This window comes from Aquarana catesbeiana, linkage group LG02, assembly GCF_042186555.1.
Source record: "Aquarana catesbeiana isolate 2022-GZ linkage group LG02, ASM4218655v1, whole genome shotgun sequence".
In the NCBI taxonomy this organism is placed as follows: Eukaryota; Metazoa; Chordata; class Amphibia; order Anura; family Ranidae; genus Aquarana; species Aquarana catesbeiana.
This window is the reverse complement of record NC_133325.1, coordinates 274850563-274870527: the sequence shown is the minus strand read 5'-3', so window position 1 is coordinate 274870527 and position 19965 is coordinate 274850563. Positions and strand designations below refer to the sequence as shown.

At 45.5% G+C, this 19965-nt stretch overlaps 1 protein-coding gene across 1 annotated transcript in view; it reads left to right on the top strand.

Annotated features, from left to right (window-relative positions):
* Positions 1-685: 685 nt before the first annotated feature.
* Positions 686-19965, top strand: part of PCCA (propionyl-CoA carboxylase subunit alpha) — a 1163293-nt gene continuing 1144013 nt past the window's right edge. Inside the window, exon 1 of the mRNA XM_073614439.1 lies at positions 686-832. Within this exon, the coding sequence (XP_073470540.1) occupies positions 779-832 (54 nt within the window). The 5' untranslated portion in view covers positions 686-778. The remainder of the gene's footprint in view (positions 833-19965) is intronic.

Below are 19965 nucleotides of genomic sequence, written 5' to 3'. Positions count from 1 at the left end.
CACACCGCCACCGACAGTACAGGGCTGCGCGCTCACGATCGCGCACATGCCCTGTTTAAAACGGGCGACGTCATATGACGTCCGCTCAGAACAATAGGCTTACCGTCCGGCCGTCATATGATGGTGGGCGGTAGGCTAGCAGTTAACCCGGCCTGGGTGTGAACGCTACTGGATCCTGGGACAGGTGTCGTTTTATTAAAAGCCAGCAGCTACAGTATTTGTCACTTTTACATTTTTCAGAGTGAAGAAACTCTTCAACGTGCTTCTAATTTATATAAACTTCAGTCATTCCAAAATGTTGTAAACAAAGGAACTGTTGAGGTACTTTGTGATGTAGAAGGAGAGTAGTGTACAGCCAGCCCCTTATATCCCGCACTGAGGTAAAGGTACTTGCCTCATACTCCTCACACACCGCCTCCGTGTACAGGAGGATTACCTTTCCCTTTTACCTTTCCCTCAGACGACTACCTGAACTGACCATATAAACTCCTCCTTGCAATGCCTTATGCTCACATAGTCCGTGTCAGAACTCTGTACGGGAGGCCGGAGCTAGCTGAACTTTACAGAACCACAGAGGGAATGACAAAGCAACCTGGCGGGAACACCTTCCCTCACACCTCCCGGTCACCTCAGCGCACAGCTGACAGGCACAAGGACACTTCACCACGTGGGAGGGTAAGCACGCGCGGCCTCTTCTAGGCGTCTCATTGGTCGCCTGGTAGCAGACTCCTCCCACTCTTCTGAGTGGAAAGGTCAGACTTGCTGTACAGAGACCACGATGGCGGCGCTCAGAGTGCTCTTACAGGCGAACGGAATACTGATCAATGGGCAGGTGAGGAGTGGGCGCCGGGCTCCTAGACTCATGTTAGGCCTTCGTGGGGACTGGGCTAGGCACTGCTAGTAACTTAGCCCCTGTGTGTCCCTATCCTCAGGCTGAGTACTCACTTCTATGCACGTCATGTATGCTGGAATGTCCTCATACAAACCTGACATGTCCCCAGGGGGTACGGCTGACATTGCAGGCTCTCCTGCCTTTCTGGGTGATGGTCCAGCACAGCATACCTCTTCCTAGTCCTCCAATGGTGAGGGGAGAGCTGGGCCAGCACTGCTGTACATCTCCACCATCAGGCACAAAGGAGTGCACACTGCCATTTTCTAGTGTACATCAGGATTCCTCAGCCTCTTTACCTTTGACAGAAAGTTTAAGATTTTAGGAAAGCCCTAAAATAATGTTCACTGGACATTGGTGTGATCAGCGAGCACTTTATATATAACAGTTCCTTTTAGAAAAAGCATTACATGATATAATTAATTATTAAAACGTACCTATTCAACCAATGCTGACCAATATATGTTGTTGCAGTTTGCAAGTGGTTTACTGGGATTATGGCTGAAGAGATCAGCCATTACTCTGGTACCGTTTCTTCAGCGTTCTGATAGGAATAGGTAACGGATGTGACATTCCGTCAGCTGCGCATGCGTCCATCGCTACCAGATTTGCTAATCTGACAGAACACCTGCAGTCAGAAGGAGGTGGCAGCGGACATCTTACTACACCCAGCTACGTTTTGAATTTAAGCATAAAGTGAGCGTGTATAAAATATGGTGACATCTGTGATGCTGTTTTGATGTAACGTTTTGAAAGCAGCTGGACACCAGCAGTAGGAAGGTGGCGGTGGCCATGTTGGTACACCACGCACTGCTCAGCACTATACCTTTTAGGCTTTCAAAATCAAACATGCAAACCGCATCACATATGTCAATATACTATATTTCTTTATATACGCTCACTTTTTTTGCTAAAATTACTGTTAAATTCAAGACATAGCTGGGTTTAGTAAGACGTCTGCTGCCATGTTCTGTCAGATTAGCAAACCTGGTAGTGGTGGACGCATGTGCAGCTGACGGAACGTCACTTCCCTTACCTATTCTGACGGCTTTCTCATGCAACTGGTCTGAGTGGCTGGAGCAGTTTCTGAAGCGGCAGGAGATGCTTGATTCTGGGTCCAACTTGAGATAAGCAGTGTACGGGGGGGATACCAAGGGTCAGCAGGGCACATTTGATGGTTGGGGGGGGGTTGTAGCAGGGCATAGTAAGGGTAGGCAGCAACTGGAAAAGTAAGGAGAGGCAGTTTCCCGCTGGCCCCTCCTGTCTATCCCAGATGATGTCACATACAGGCACCTTGGATGGACAGGAGGGGAAGAGGGCCGACGGGGGACCGCATGCTACAAAGGCGCTCCTAGCAGCTTTCTGGCGCAGCTCTGCATGTGGGGTAGATGTGGGGATGCAATCCACCTGTCAGCCTCCTGTGGCTGTGTAGATCGCCATGGAAAAGAAGACCTATACTTGTGTCTTGGACAACTCTTAGATGGCTGTAGTTTGTGTGTTATTGGGCCACTTTCCTATCATGGCTGAACTTTGTGTGAACTGGGACATTTGTTTTTATGATTTTTAACCCTTTCACAGACAGCTACTTTTGCATTTCACGTTGAAAAAAAAAAAAATAAAAAAAAAAAAAAATAAAAATAATAATTTAAGGTCTGAAGATTACTGAAGTGATTGTAAAAGATTTTTTTTTTTTTTTTACATTAAAAAAAAAATATATACTTAATGAAACTAGAATAATTTCTCTCACACTGGCGCATGTGGCAATATGTAACATGTAACAAGCCCCTTGCTCGCTCGGTTCCACTCTCCCAACACTCCTCTGCAGCTATTGAATCAGATTGCAACGTCTGATGGTTCGGTCATCCAATGCTCCGGGTTTAGAACTTCAGCTATGTGCCGTTCTAACCCAGTTGTGATAGCTCAGAACAAATACCAGGCAGGCTGTATGTAAGTTCAAACAGGAATCTCTTTTATTGCAATATACAGGCTCTTTTATACACTAAAAGTGGAGGTGCATACCTCCGACTCATATTACTCTAGCAATACACCTGTAACCTAATTAACATGAGCTAATTAACTAATCCCTTTAGACAGCCTAGATGACTCAGACACGACCTTTAGGCTAGACTGGCCGTCCTGTAGTTCAGAAAATCCAATCAACATTCTCACAATAGCAGAGTTAATTAAACACAAACAACAATGGGATCTAATGACTCTTAGATCCCATGCTAGAGACTTATTTACAATACGCATTTTGGCAGACAACAGACAGGTAGCTGGAATTGATGACATTAGCATTTAACAGTAGGAGTCCCAACGGTATGAATCAGTCACTATTCCAATATGGCAAATCCAGGGTCCCCAGAGTCTGTGTGTCCTGGGGGACCAGGACCCGAATCCACAGTAATACCACCTCAAGGGTCCCCAGGCATACAGCTCACAAAGAGCACCGTTCCCCCAAATGCCAGGGCCCACGATCGATCGGCAAGACAGTCCCCTCCAAAAGTCTCTCTCCCGGCTAGGTCTGTCACATAACGCATATGTTCATTCATAGGTGCCCCAGTGCATGTGTTTACATTTGTATGTGGTGGTAGGGGACCCACATTTTATTTTTTTTTTCTCTCTAGTGGTAGTTTAAGTGCTTGAGTTTAACCTCCCTTTTTTTTTTTTTCCATTAAAATTTATTTTATCACATATGGAACAAAAAAAGGAGGGGCATGTGAATCTACGGGGGGGAGGGGGTGTGTGGAAGGGACCAGGTGGTTGTATGGTCTCCTGATCACTTCCACCTGATAAACAACAATCTACTTGTCAGATTAAGTCTATTCACACTTGTGCGGCCTAAATATTGTGCAGTTTCCGTTGCGACTTTACAGTGTGACTTTGTTGTGACTCTGACCATTTTAAAATTTTTTGTTCTACAAAGTTGCACTCAAGTTTCAAGTTTATCATGCGGGTGCGACTTTCAGGCAACTTTTAAGGGTTTAAATTGCAGTCTGTGGCCCTCATGAAAGTCAGACCAAAGTATTGCGGGAACTGCTTTAAAGTCGCTGCGACTTTAAGTCGCACGGATATGAACGTACCATGGGAAACATGGGTGCGACTTGTCATGCAACTTTGGGGTCCAGAGTAGCAGACAATTCGCACAAAAGTGAATTGTGCCTTAGGGGCCGGTTCACAGTGAACAGATATCTGCCAGAGAGTAAACGGCAGTGATTTACCTGTCTGGCAGCTGTCCTTTCTGACTGCTGTAGCTGGTGGTGTGTGTTTTCAAATGTAGGCGCCCCAGTGCATGTGTTTTGTATGCGGGTGCTCTAAATCTTGTTATTAATGTGGGGGTTAACTACTCCACTAGTTACTTTTCCACTATGCTTTCTTTTTTTATCACTTAGGACCAAAGAATGGGGAGAATGTACATGGTGGTGCGTGGGCTGTATAGTTGCCCAATGACTTCCACCTGACAGCCACAATCAGCTTGTCAGATTTAGGCCCCTTTTACACTGAACTGCTGAAGATTAAAACCCATAAATGTTCCATTCTGATTCCAACAGGGGCCGATATGGGGTATGATTTGGTGCATCACACAAAATCCCCCCCCCCCCCTTTTTTTTTTTTTTTTTTTAAGTGTGCAAAAATGACACTTTGTGTCACAGTACAGCAGGGCGATGTGCTGCACTGCTATAATTATTTTCTGTCTGTCTTGGTGGTGACTGGTGTTTTACAGTGCAGTAAAATGTCGGTCACCGCACATAGTGTGAATTGGCCCACTGTAGCATGCTTAAAGGATAAGTTGACCCTTTAGAGCATTTTAAGGCTGGGTTCACACTAGTGTGAATTGGATGTGGGTTTTCCCACATCAAATTAGCATGATGGGAGATTGTGACCGGCTCTCTATGGAGCCGGTTCACATATCTCCGGGGAGGCTGCGGAGCGGATTACACAGAGGTTTTGTGTGTCTTTGGCTCCGTTTCAGGGTCAAATTAAGGCAAAAATTCAGCCCCGATTCGTCCTGAAACAGAGAACAGGGACGCACTGGACCCCTGCTGTTTTCACAGTGGGACCTGTAACATGTTAATGCAGCTACCCCCCCCCACCCGTGACAGTGAGCCAGGATCTTTTTGCCACCGCCACTATTTAAAAAGAACGTGGCTGTGCGGGGCTCCGCCATTTATTCAAAGTTCTATGAATGATGAACGAACTGGAAGTACCGATAGCCTTTGCAGCTGATGGCTGTTGAGCACTCTAGGTAGTTCATTGGTTCTTCCTATCTGTGTGTAACTGCCTGCCTGTACAAGCAGACGGCTTACAGGTGTGGCCAAAAGTTTTGAGGATGACACAAATATTATTTTTCACAAAGTCTGCTGCTTCAGTGTTTTTAGATCTTTTTGTCAGATGTCACTATGGTTTACTGAAGTATAATTACTAGCATTTTATAAGTGTCAAAGGCTTTTATTAACAATTACATTAAAGTAATGTTTTTTTTTTTTTTTCTTTTATAATAAACATGTCGTATTTCCCTGCCTTGTGCAAGGGTTTTGCACAGAGCGGCCCCGATACTCCTTTTCTGGGGTCCCTCAGTAGTGCTCCTGCTCTTCCAGTGCCCCCACGGAGAGCCGCTTTTAATGGGGACACTTGTGCGGGTGTGCTCCCGAGTCCTGATGCTGAGTTCATTGACACAGACAGCAGAACTTGACACTGCCCCGACTCACGGGTCACTGGATTTGATTGACAGCAGCGGGAGCCAGTGGCTCCTGCTCCTATTATTCTATCCAATGAGGACCCGAGACAGTGGCTGAAGCTGCTGTGCTCGTCTTCGTCGCTGGAAAGAAAAAGGGGGGGCTGTGGGGGGCTGTTGCAGCACAAGAGGTTTTTCATTTTAACGCATTAAGGTGAAATGCCACGAGGGCTTACAACTAGAGGTCAACCGATATATCGGCCGATATTTTGTTGTTTTGTTTTTTTTATTATTAATCGGCATCAGCCGATTGTGCTGATAAAAAAAAAAAAAAAGCAGATTTAAAACTTCAGTAATAGAAGTCGATGTAAGTTGCCTGAAGTCTTCCTGTGGAGACTTTTTTCTCCTATCTGGGCAGCCTGCTAAGTCTGAGAAAAGAACCAAAGAGATATAATGTTTATACTTATCAATGGACTGAACTCCATGTGTAGGAGTTCTCAGTTTAACCATTAAAAGACTAAATCTTTCTGACACTTATTGCTTACAAGTAAAAATCCCGTATTTTCTGCTAGAAAATCACTTAGAACCCCAAACATTATATATATATTTTTAGCAGAGACCCTAGGGAATAAAATAGCGGTTGTTGCAATATTTTATGTCACACGGTATTTGCACAGCGGTCTTTCAAACACATTTTTTTGGAAAAAATACACTAATGAATTAAAAAAGAACCTAAAACAGTAAAGTTACCCCATTTTTTTTTTTTTTTTTTTTTTTTTTTTTTTTTTTCATCCAAAAGTTTTGATTACCTGTTTTTGTGTATTTAATATTTAAGATATAGTTTTTTTTTTTTTTTTTTGTCTAAATTATACATACAAGTGAACTGATTGGAGGTTTGTTTTGTTTAGTAAATGTTTAAATGTAAGAAATTTTCTGTATCGCTTATTCACACTAGAATGGGCAGGCGTTGGCCGTCATTTTAGCAGCGCTATTCGGCTGCTAGTGGGTCGCTTATAAGGGTTAAATGCGCCCGTGTAGCGCCGCTGCCGAATCGCTTTGCAGGTGCTTCGAAGCGGTGCCCATTCATTGCAATTGGCGGAAGCGGTACACACCGCTCCAAAGATGCTGCTTGCAGGACTTTTTTTAACGTCCTGCCAGCGCATCGCCTCAGTGTGAAAGCACTCGGGCTTTCACACTGAGACTGCAGGGGAGCTGTTTTACAGGCGCTATTTTTAGCCCAAAAGCGACTGAAAAACACCCCGGTGTGAAAGGGAGATGAAGGGGGGGGGGGGGGGGGGGGGAATTGGCCTAACATATCGGCCCTAAAAAATCGGCATCATATATTGGCCGCCATGATTTCTAAATATCGGCATCGGCCAGAGAAAAACCCGTATCGGTCGACCTCTACTTACAACGCCTTTTAATGTGTTACTAAACCCACAACAGTAAAATCAGTCTGTATATGCTGCATAGCATTCTTGTTATACTCATTGTGGAATTTAAGGGGTTAATCCTCTGCTTTGTGTAAAAAGCTGTTTTATCCTGTATGTACAGATCCTCCCTCTCCTGCACTGTCTATCTGGTGAAGGCCAGCTAATACAGGCAGGGTAGCCAACCTGCACATGCTCAGTTGTCTTTTATGCTGGAGAGATTAATTACTTCTCAGAGGTAGGCAGGTCACATGATATTGACATCACACATGTGGGCGTGTATACAGGCTGTAGTGGAAATCTCCTATCAGAACTCTCAGCACTGAAGAAACTGTGCAGTTCATCACTGACTGTGGTATACAGATCAGCCAAAAAGGTATATAGTGGCAATATTTTAATGTAAAAAGATTTATAAGCTGGGGAGGGGGTGGGGTGGTGGTGCAGTTTATGCAACAAGTTGATATTTGCAGTGTTGACCCATCTTTTTCATGACTGCTGTGATTTGCCCTGGCATGCTGTCAACCAACTTCTGAGCCATAACCTGACTGATGGCAGCCCATTCTTGCATAATCAATGCTTGGAATTTGTCAGAATTTGTGGGGTTTTTTTTTTTTTTTTCTCCTGCCTCTAGAGGATTGACTACAAGTTCTCAATGTGATTGGGATCTGGGGAATTTCCTGGCCATGGACTCAAAATTTTGGTGTTTTGTTCCCCAAGCCACTTGGTTATTACTGTTGCCTTATGGCAGGGCTTGACAAATTTGCTTTGAATCTAGGAGCCAGTTAAAGTTAGGAGCCAGTTTTTTTTTTTAAAGTGGTATGGATTGTCAGCTCCTGGGGTAAGGCCAGTAATTTTTGCCCCCTAACTCACAACGGAGCACCCAGTCAATAACTCCAATGTAACGCTGTTAGATCAGGGTTATGGGCTGGCCAGAAAGAGTAAGGCTGGCAACAGATGGCACTGGTTGGCTTAAGCAGGTGGCACTGGTTTGAAACTGACAGATGGCACTGGTAGGTGACACTGGTTGATGGCACTGGCAGGTTGCACTGGCTGGCACGTGGCACTGGTTTGCAACTGACAGATGGCACTCGTTGGCACTGGCAGGTGGCACTTGTTTGTAACTGACAGATGGCACTGGCAGTTGACACGTGGCACTGGTGTGGCACTATTGGCGGGTGGCACTAGTTGGCACTGGCAGGTGGCATTGATTGGCCGTGGCACTGGTTGTCACTGGCAGGTGATACTGGTTGGCGGGCACTGACAGATGGCACTGGCGGGTTTCACACTGAGCCAAGCGTAACTGTGTGTGAAACTGACAAGTAACAGAGAGGAGCTGTCAGAATTGAGCTTAATATCTGGGGTGGGTGGGACCCGGCAGCTATTTAACACAGCAGCCCGCCCAGATCCCATCGGCTGGGTGTTTGGGCCCACCCCCACACATCACGCTCAATTATCTCTCTCTCTCTCTCTCTCTCTCTCTCTCTCTCTCTCTCTCTCTCTCTCTCTCTCTCTCTCTCTCTCTCTCTCTCTCTCTCTCTCTCTCTCTCTCTCTCTCTCTCTCTCTCTCTCTCTCTCTCTCTCTCTCTCTCTCTCTCTCTCTCTCTCTCTCTCTCTCTCTCTCTCTCTCTCTCTCTCTCTCTCTCTCTCTCTCTCTCTCTCTCTCTCTCTCTCTCTCTCCGGTCCTGGTGCCTATATTCCGCAACGGCGTTTTTGGACTCCGGAACCGGCGTTCGCAAAAGCCACTGATTGAAGCAGCACCACTATGGATTGTGGGGCAGGCACCAGCAAGGCCCAGGTAAGAGGGTATGGAGAAACTATCCTGGTTACTATGGTGCCCCTCTCACAAATGTTTTTTCCCCCTTGGTGGCTGGGGCCTGTCGGGGCACAGGGGGTTAACTGCTGTTCTACCTGTGTACCTGTGGTGAGTCCGTTAGGAGGAAGCTTTGTCTTAAAGCGGAGTTCCACACAAAAATGGAACTTCTGCTTTTCGGAACCCTCCCCCCCACCCCCCCCTCTGGTGTCACATTTGGCACCTTTCAGGGGGGAGGGGGGTGCAGATACCTAATAAAATTCAGAAAGTCGCACTAAAAAAATTTGAGAGTTGTAACAAACAAGTGCCTAGAAAGCCTCAAAAAGAATACGAGGATAAGTAATAATCACTGAGCAAATATTTCAGTACTAATCAGTGTATCAATGTACCACAATAAAAATTAAATTTATAAAACACAGATATTGCTTTCTATGTCCGTGGAAAAAGAAAAAAATCAATAATATGTGACTTAGTGCAGGCAACGAGTGTATGCCTCAAAACGCTAGGACAAAATATAACAGTGTGACAAATAAGTGTCTATGAGAACCGTGCCAAAACACAGGAAAACTGGAAAAATAATATTCAATATATAGTATAAACAGACCCAGAGATATTCCATAGCTGTACAGAGACAATATTGATTATAGTCCGTACATGCTTTTTAGCACAAATACAAAGTAGAGTGATGAGTGTCCCCAAGTGCTGAGTGAATATTGGAACAAAGCTTGCTGCAGTGAATAGGGTGCGTAGACGGACCTCCACCTTTCAAAAACTGCTGCCTCTTACCAGAAAAAGTTGGTCCCTTAGTTATAGGAGACCTAAAAGGGCGGATGGCTGCAACCCCAGCCAGGGATCTGTACAACAGGCACTAGATGTCATCCGATTCCGATCTGGGGATGCAGCTTCCAAAAATTATGTGGAGTTCTGTTTTTGGGAGATCTGTTATTTGGTCCTGAGCTAGAGTCTAGTTTAGATAGAACAGCTGATAAGAAGAAATCCTTTCCTATAAAAAAGAAAAAACAGCCGGTTAGGCGTTTTTTTTTTTTTTTCGACCTCAAAAAAATCAGGAAAAAGGTAACAGGCCCCAAGAAAAAAAGAATTGGTCGGCACAAAGAGGAAAAGGCAGAGGGAATGTCCTTTTCAATCCTCCTACGCCAGCCAATAAAACACAATGACTTGGTGATGCCTGTGGGAGGAAGGCTTCAGAAATTCCTTCCTCTTTGGGCAAATATAACAAAAAACCCTTTTATTTTGGACTTGATAGCCCAGGAATACAAGATAGAGCTGTTGGACCTTCCTCCAGAGAGGTACTGTGTAACAAGTCTGCCAAAAGACACAACAAAAGCCCTAGCCATGAAGAACCTGTTAGGGGATCTGATAAAACAGGGTGTTGTGGTTCGGGTACCTCCGGAGGAGGTTTACCAGGGGTTCTATTCCCATATCTTCTGATAAAGAAACAGTCAGGAAGTTTTCGGCTCATCCTCAATTTAAAACCGTTGAACAGGTCAGTCCAATACAGGCGATTCCGCATGGACTCTATCTTTTCGGTAAGAAATCTCTTGGTCAGGGGATGCTTTATGGCATCAATCGACTTAAGGGATGCATACCTGCATATACCTATAGCCGCTCAGTCTCAGAGATTCCTAAGGCTGGCAGTAAATATGGGAGGGAGGTTCTGCATCTTCAATTCAGGGCCCTCCCGTTTGGTCTGTCTTCCGCCCCTCAAATATTTACCAAAATTATGGCGGAAGCCCTAGCTCCCCCTCCGGCTGCAAGGGGTTGCGGTCGTCCCTTACCTGGACGACCTCCTTTTCTTTGCCCCTTCCAGGGAAAAGTTACAGGAGGATTTGATCAAGGCTTGCAATCATCTGGAGGCCTTAGGTTGGATTGTAAACATCCAAAAATCAAATTTCAATCCAGCACAAAGAGTCCAATTTCTGGGGTATCTGGTAGACTCAGTAGATCAAAAGATCTTTCTTCCAGAAGAGAAGAAAGTAAAGGTATTGCATGCAGTATCCAGCCTTCAGACGAACCTGGAGGTATCAGTCAGAAGGATTATGTCATTACTGGGAACCTTGACCTCAACTATGCCGGCCATTCAATGGGCCAGACTCCAGTTCAGACCCCTTCAGAATTTTCTCTTAAGGATCTGGGATCACAGTCCAGAAGCTTTAGACTCAAAGGTAAAACTTCCCAACAGGGTAAAAAGGACCCTTTGGTGGTGGAGAGATCAGGCAGTGCTGTCAAGAGGTTTGCTCTGGTCCTTCCCAACAGAGAGAAGATAACGACAGACGCCAGCAGTTGCGGATGGGGAGCACACTGGGGTTAAAACATAGCTCAGGGAGTTTTGTCCCAGTGGAAGCAGAAAGGTCATCAAATTGGAGGGAATTAAAGGCAGTCGCTCTAGCCTTGGTTGACTTCTCTCCAAAACTTCAGGGGTCCCATGTGCAGATACTGTCAGACAACGCCACCACGGTGGCATACCTGAACAAACAAGGGGGCACAAGGAGCGGTTCGCTTCTACTGCTATCTTCAGAGATCCTAGAATGGGCAGAGAGGTATCTACTTTCCCTGTCAGTACATCTCAAGGGCACGCTAAATGGAGTAGCAGACAAAAAATTCAGGAGGCAGAGTGGAGTCTGAATCCAGAAATATTCACTCTAATCACCCAGACGTGGGGATGCCCGCAGGGTGGATCTATTCGCATCAAGAGACAATGCTCAGCTCCCTCAGTTCTTCTCTTTGCACCGAGACAACGGATTGATAGGGATAGATGCCGTGGCACATCCTTGGAAGTTTCAGCTGGGTTATGCCCCCTCCCCTTTCAGCGAATTCCTTTGGTATTGAAGAAAAATACAAAAAGAGAAGGTGTCGGTAATCTTGATCACCCCGTATTGGCCAAAAAGGGCCTGGTTTTCCTCCATTCTACTAATGTCAGTCAGCTATTCTGGCAACTCCCCCCTCAGACAGGACTTACTACTGCATGGTCCAGTATATCATCCGGATATAGCAAGACTAAGTCTCACTGCTTGGTATCTGAGGAGCAGTTGTTAAAAAGCAAAGGTTTGTCAGAGCCTCTAGTATCCACTTTGCTTGCTAGTAGAAAGAAGGTGACTAGAGATATCTACGCTAAAGTTTGGAAAATCTACAACTCTTGGTGTTGCTCGGCAAACCGAAATTTAGAAGACATTGTGTCGGTTCCTGGAATTTCTTGCAGAATGGGGTAGACAAAGGGCTGGCAATTAGCACTCTTAAAGTACAAGTGGCTGCCCTAGGAGTATACCTGGAGCAACCTATTTCCTGAGTTCCGTTGGTCACAAGATTTTTCAGGTCACTTACCAGATCCACACCAGTTCCCACTAAACACTTTCCAAGATGGGATTTGACAGTGATCTTACAAGTACTCACAAAAGATCCTTTTGAACCATTGCAGTCAATCTCTTTAAAGAATTTAACTCTGAAGACGGTATTCTTAGTGGCAGTTACGTCTGCGAGAAGAATTGGAGAACTTCATGCTCTTTCAGTTAAAGAGCCCTTTATGTTGATTTACCCAGAGAGGATTGTGCTTAGAACAGATCCAGGGTTTTTACCAAAAGTGGCATCAGTCCATAACAGGTCGCAGGAAATCATCCTGCCAACTTTTTGTTCAGATCCTTCAGGAAGTAAGGAAGAATTATTTCATAAGTTAGATGTAAGAAGAACTTTATTACATTACTTAAAAAAAACAAGGGACTTCAGGTCTTCAGGTCTTCGGACTCTTTGTTTTGTATTCTGGCAACAGAAAAGGAAGGCAAGCTTCAAAGGGATCAATTGCCAGATGGTTAAGAATAGCTATTTCAGAAGCTTATGTCCAGTTGGGTTTGTCTCCTCCTCAGGGAGTTCGAGCACACTCTACTAGAGCTCTAACCACTACATGGGCAGAAAGAGCTGGTGCCACCCCAGACTAAATTTGTAAGGCGGCTACGTGGTCAAGTTATCTTACGTTTGTCCGTCACTACAGATTGGATCTTCTATCAGCTGGTGATCAGGCATTTGGCAGAAAGGTCCTGCAGGCTGTTGTCCCTCCCTAGTTGGTAAGTCTCGATTATCCTCTCATGTGCTGTCCTTAAAGACGATAAGGGAAAATTCAAGTTAGACTTACCGATAACTTGTGTTCCAGGAGTCTTTCAGGACAGCAAACTACCCGCCCTTCATGATATATATGTACATATGTGCTGTCAATTAACCGTATTCCGTATTATGATTAGGTGTTCGAGCTGGGGCCAGAGGTACTCTACTACAACTGATGAGCTGTGGAGAGAAGCCTCCTTTTAAAATGTGGTGGAGTTTGTGTTTCCTAGTGGGTGGAGCCACTCTCATGTGCTGTCCTGAAAGACTCCTGGAAAACAAGTTACCGGTAAGTCTAACTTGAATTTTTTGGCAGATTACAGACGTTTTAATTCTTTTACATTGGGGACCTTTTAAACTTCAAAACGCTACAAAAACGCCGGAAACCGCCTGTAAAATAGCAACGCCTAGATGTGAAAGGAGCCTAAATATAAAATGTATATGAAAGTACACTTGTGCAAAGCATTCATTTCCAAAACCTCTTTCAGGACAGCACCCGAGAGATCATGGCTCCTCCTCCCACAGGAAAAACACCTCCTCAATTAAGTCTTTAATCGTAGTCCTCCACGTTGCCTCGTCAGTTTTTTGTGTTTCCTCCAGCTGGAGGAACACCTCTGGTGGGAGCCATGATCTCCCAGGGCTTTCCTGGGAGACACTGGTTCTCACCTGTTAGGTCTTTTTTTGCTAGGAGAGTGATCCTCCCACTTGCCTCCCAGATGGAAGGTCCCATGGGCTCCCTCTCCCTCTTCCGTGCTTGGGGAGAGCCTGTACGCCTGGGAGTGCTGCTTCCATTTTTGCCAGACAGGCGGTTGCCTCCATTCCCTGCTGGCTGCATTTGCAGAACAAGCGGTGGCGGCCGCCATGTTTCTGATGGCAGAGGAGCTCCTCAGCCACGTCCTGTATGGGAAGAAGCAGCACTTCCGGGTCGGCGCGCGCGCGTCATTTCCGGCCGCAGAGGGAGAGGGCAGGGTCACCTGGTGCCTTAATTCCGGTTCCAGGTCAGCGCAGCGGCGTTTTAGATTCTGGAACCGTTCGTTTCACCACGCGTCCGCAGGCAGCTATGGGTAGCGATGCAGCGGATAAGGGGACAAGCCAAGGCGCCAGCAAGGCTAAGGTAAGGGACTGTGTCCTATATTACTCTGGGCCGTTTTCTCCTGTGGGGGGTTACTCACCTCCACCCCCCCCCCCCCCCATCTCCCTATCTCCCTGGGAATGTATGTTGCAGTGACTAGTGTTAGCATATCTGCCCAGCAACAGGGGATTTTTGGTGGTGGTGGTCGCTTGCTGGGCACATGGAAGTAAGATGTTCTCTTCCCTAGTGCACCTGGGTGTCTTATCTGTGCTGTGTAGCAGCCTTTAAGCATGGTTCCTTGTCTCTTTTCTGTTTGTCCAGGCCAAAAGTTCTGCCCAACCAGTCAAGAAAAGGTGCCCTGTCTGCAAAGAGAAATTAAGCGATGTTTGGACCAAAACGCTTTGTGCAGATTGCATTGCAAATCTAGTAAGGGAGGAGTCTCCATCCATGTGTGGCGATTTGGTTACAACCATAAAGGATGAGCTCCGGGCCACCTTTCAAGCTTTTAGGTCAAACCTAAGTGAGGAACCAGGTCCCTCAAGAGATCCTTCGGTTCCGCAGCCATCTTCGGAACCCCAAGGCGGCTCTCAAATAATTTTAGGGGGTCCGATATCACAGGACACTTCCCAAGGGTCTGTTTTCCTCGCTCCAGATGAAACAGATGCTGAAGAGGAAGGAAATGAAACAAATGCTGCTTCTAAGTACAAAATCTCGCTAGAAGAGGTTGGAGGATTCCTGAAAGTAATCCATGCCACTTTGGGGATAGAAGAGGAAAAGAAGGAACTCTCCCTGCATGACAGCATGTATGCTGGTTTAGGAGATTCAAAAGGCCGTTCTTTTCCAGTCTATTCAGTTTATCACTGATATGATTAAAAAAGAGTGGCTGGAACCTGAGAAAAAGCCATTCTTTTCCCGGGCTCACAAGAAAAGATTTCCATTTGAGGAAAATCCTGATTCTGTATGGAACAAGGTTCCAAAATTGGACTCTGCCTTTTCTCAGGTCTCAAAGTCTATGGACCTCGCCTTTGAGGATATGGGCACTTTGAAGGAGCCCATGGATAAAAGGATGGACCTGCTTCTTAAAAGAACCTGGCAATCGGTGATGAACAATCTAAAACCGGCAATGGCAACAACCTGTGTTGCAAGGAATTTAGATCACTGGGTTAACCAGCTGAAGGCCCATGTTACAGCAGATTCCTCAAAACAGGAGATTCTAGACTACTTTACAACTCTGTCTGAAGCAGTATCATATATTGCGGATGCGTCGGCTGAGTCTATCTGCATGTCAGCCAGGTCAGCAGCTTTAACTAACTCTGCCAGGAGGGCCTTATGGCTGAAGACTTGGCCAGGGGATGCTGCATCTAAAAATAGACTGTGTGGTATTCCTTTTTGGAGGTGATCTGTTATTTGGTTCGGAGCTAGAGTCCATTCTTGACCGTACGTCAGATAAGTCGTTTCCGGTCAAGAAGAAACCGGTGCAAACCTGTAAGCGTTTTTTTCGGCCCCAAAAAGGGCAGCAGGAAAAAACACAGGGCAAGAAGAAGCCATGGTCTTCTCAGAAGCCCACCAAAGGTAGGAGTGGAGTGCTCTTCAATCCTCCTGCGACCTCTGGAAAATCGCAATGACTCCCTCAAGGTCGGGGGAAGACTCCAAGAGTTTCTTCATCAGTGGAGAGCCATCACTTCAAACCAGTTTATTGTAAATATGCTCTCCCAGGGGTATGTGATAGAGTTCACAGAAGAACCTCCCAAAAAGATTCTGGATGACAAACATCCCAAGGGATCCGATCAAGGCTTTCGCCATGAAGTCCCTAATTCAGGAACTGAAAACCCAGAAAGTCATTGTTCCTGTCCCAACAGGGGAGTTCTTCCAGGGTTTCTACTCACATGTATTCCTCGTTCAGGAAAGTTCTGCCTCATCCTGAATCTCAAAATGCTGAACAAATCAGAGTACAGAAGGTTTCGGATGGATTCCATATTTTCAGTAAGAAACCTCCTGTATCAAGTTTGTTACATGGCATCAATAGATTTACAAGATGCCTACCTCCTCATTCCTATTGCCGCCAGGTCGCAGAAATATCTGAGGTTAGCACTGAAAGAACGGAAGAAGGTGGTACATCTGTAATTCAGAGCACTCCCGTTTGGTCTGTCATCATCCCCAAGGGTCTTCACGAAAATAATGGCCGAAGCATTGGCGCCTCTGCGTCTAGAGAGAATATCAGTTTTTCCTTATCTGGACGATCTGTTTTTTGCACAAACCAGAGGAGGTCTTCAAGAAAACTTGCTCAGAGCCCGTGTTCACCTAGAGTCCATTGGGTGGATCTTAAACCTTCAAAAATCGAATCTGATTCCCTCACCGGAAGTGTTATTCCTGGGTTTCCGTATCAACTCTTTGGATCAAAAAATGTTTCTTCCAGAGGAAAAACAGAAAAAGTTGGTACAAGTGGTGTCACTGCTACAGTCCAATCAGATTCTGTCCATCAGGAAGGTCATGTCAGCACTAGGAATCCTGACCTCTTCCATACCGGCCGTCCAGTGGGCAAAGCTCCATTTCAGACCTCTGCAAAGTTTCCTGTTAAAAACCTGGAGTCACCAACAGGATTCACTAGATTCACTAGTGAAGATCCCTACATCGGTGAAAAGGAGTCTTTGGTGGTGGAAGAACCAGACAAGATATTCAGAGGGTCTGTTATGGTCCTTCCCAACCTAGGTAAGGTTAACAACCGATGCCAGTTCCTGGGGTTGGAGGGCTCATATGAACGGTCGGTGGGCCCATCGCTCGTGGTCCACAAAAGATGCATTGAGTTCCTCAAATTGGAGGAAACTAAAAGCTATAGAGATAGCCTTACTGACCTTTTGCAAAAGAAGTTCAGGGACAGCATACTCAGATCCTGTCAGACAACACCACGGCGGTGGCCTACATAAACAGACAGGGGGGAACCAGAAGCAGAGTTCTGCAAAACCTAGCAAGAAGCATTCTAAGTTGGGCAGAGCTCCATACTCTATCCTTGTCCGCGGTCCACTTAAAGGGAACCCTAAACAGGGTAGCGGACTTCCTCAGCAGGAACCAGGTATTAGAAGCGGAGTGGCAATTGAATCCAGAGGTCTTCCATTTGATCGTGAACAAGTGGGGGCGCCCCAGAGTGGATCTCTTTGCGACCCAGGGAAACTCGCAAGTGTCTTGTTTCTTCTCCCTGAACAGGAACAAGGCATCACTAGGAGTGGATGCTCTGGCGCACAATTGGAAATTTCACCTCTGTTACGCATTTCCCCCCCCCCCGTTTCAGCTCGGGTCATAGCAAAAATCAGGAAGGAGGATACAACAGTGATCCTCATCACTCCCTTCTGGCCCAAAAGGCCTTGGTTTTCATCCCTTCTTCAGATGCAACTAAAATCGTATTGGCACCTTCAGTTAAGGAAAGACCTTCTGTTACAAAGTCCTCTGCTTCACCAGGAAGTAGCAAAGCTAAAACTCACGGCCTGGCTACTGAGGAACAGCTCTTGAAGAGAAAAGGTTTCTCGGATAGATTGGTGGCTACCCTCCTATCCAGCAGAAGGTTACAAGAGCAATATATTCCAAACTTTGGAAAGTCTTCAACTCCTGGTGCACAGCATCTGACAGATCACCAAAACAAATTTCCTCTGTTCTTGAATTTCTGCAAGAAGGAGCGGACAAGGGCCTAGCGGTCAGTACCCTCAAGGTTCAAGTTGCTGCGCTGGGGGTATTTCTGGGAAAAATCCATTTCATCAGAACCCTTAGTGATTAGATTCTTCAAAGCTCTCACCCGGTCTAGACCAGTGGTAATCAAAAGCTGTCCAGCATGGGACTTATCAGTAGTTCTACAGGCCCTGACCAGGGAACCTTTTGAACCCATTAATTTAGCCTCCCTGAAATTAGTTACTTTGAAAATAGTTTTTTTAGTGGCTGTTACAACAGCTCGAAGAGTCCGTGAGCTACAAGCCTTCTCAATTAGGGAGCCATGCTTTTCCATTTTTTTTCAGACCGAATTGTTCTGAAGACGGATCCTAATTTTTTTTACCGAAGGTCGCTTCGGTCCAGAATCGAACTCAGGAGATAATACTTCCTACCTTTTGTTCTAATCCATCGGGTAAGAAGGAAGAATTCTACACCCTGGATGTTAAAAGAGCAGTCTTGAGTTACTTGGAAAACACCTAAAGACTTTAGATGTTCAGATGCTCTATTTGTTTTATTTTCCGGTAATAAAAAAGGAAGACAAGCTTCCAGAGGAACCATTGCCAGATGGTTGAGAATGGCTATCTCAGAAGCCTATTCCCTTACAGGTCAAGAGTCCAGTGAATGTCTGGGCTCATTCTACAAGAGCTTCGGCGGTGAGTTGGGCAGAAAAAGCTGGCGCCACCCCCGAACGAATCTGTAAGGCAGCTACTTGGACAAGTCTTACAACCTTTGCCCGTCATTATAGGTTAGATCTCATGACGGCTGGGGACCAGGCTTTTGGAAGAAAAGTCTTACAGGCTGTTGTCCCACCCTAAATGGAGTAAGTCTCGATTATCCTCTCGGGTGCTGTCCTGAAAGACGTTTTGGAAAAATGCAAGTTAGACTTACCGGTAACTTGTTTTCCAATAGGCTTTCAGGACAGCAGTAACCCGCCCCCTTTTTTATGCTGTTGCTGTAATACTGTGATATAACTGTCGCTTATGTGTTGCAGCTGGGCAACGTGGAGGACTCCAATTAAAGACTTAATTGAGGAGGTGTTTCCTGTGGGAGGAGGAGCCATGATCTCTCAGGTGCTGTCCTGCAAACCCATTGGAAAACAAGTTACCGGTAAGTCTAACTTGCATTTTTCATTAGTTATCCACTTTTCTACTGGGGCAATTTAACCACTTCACGACTGGCGCACGTCGATGTACTTCGGCAGAATGGCACGGCTGGGCAAATGGACTTACAGGTAGGTCCATTTGAATTCCCCGCCATGCCATTGCGTGCACGCGCAGGCCGGGAGTGCCGTTAGTCGGGTCGCGGGTCCCACGGACTCGATTACCGCGGGGATACCCGCGATCGCCTCACAGAGGACGAACGGGGAGATACTAATGTAAACAGCATCTCCCCGTTCTGCTTAGTGACAAGTGTCACTGATCACAGCTCCCTGTCATCGGGAGCAGTGATCGGTGTAGTGACACACACAGCCCATCCCCCTACAGTTAGAATCCCTCCCCTAGGACATACTTAACCCCTCCCCGCCCCCTAGTGGTTAACCCCTTCATTGCCAGTGTCATTTACAAAGTAATCAGCGCATTTTTAATCGCAATGATCGCTGTATAAATGACAATGGTCCCAAAAATGTCCTGTCATGTCCGCCATAACGTCGCAGTCACAATAAAAAATCGCTGATCGCCGCCATTACTAGTAAAAAAAAAAAAAAAAATTTATTAATAAAAATGCCATAAAACTATCCCCTATTTTGTAAACGCTATAACTTTTGCGTAAACCAATCAATAAACGCTTATTGCGATATTTTTGGTAAAAAAAAAAATGTAGAAGAATACGATCGGCCTAAACTGCGGGAAAAAAAATGTTGTTTTATATATATTTGGGGGATATTTATTATAGCAAAATGTAAAAAATAATGCGCTTTTTTTTCAAAATTGTCGCTCTTATTTATTTTATAGCACAAAAAATAAAAATCGCAGAGGTGATCAAATACCACCAAAAGAAAGCTCTATTTGTGGGGGAAAAAAAGGACGTCAATTTTTATTTGAGAGCCACGTCGCACGACCGCAATTGTCATTGAATCGCAAAAAGTGCTCTGGTCAGGAAGGGGGTAAAATCTTCTGGAGCTGAAGCGGTTAAAAAAATGTTGCACTTGTTAATATAACAGTGGCATTAGCAGTTCTTTTGTCGCACAATATTTGCATAACTGTTTATTAAAGCATATTTTCAAGAAAAATACTCTAAAATTAATTTTATTGCAAACATGCACAGGAGGAGATTTGCTAAAACTGG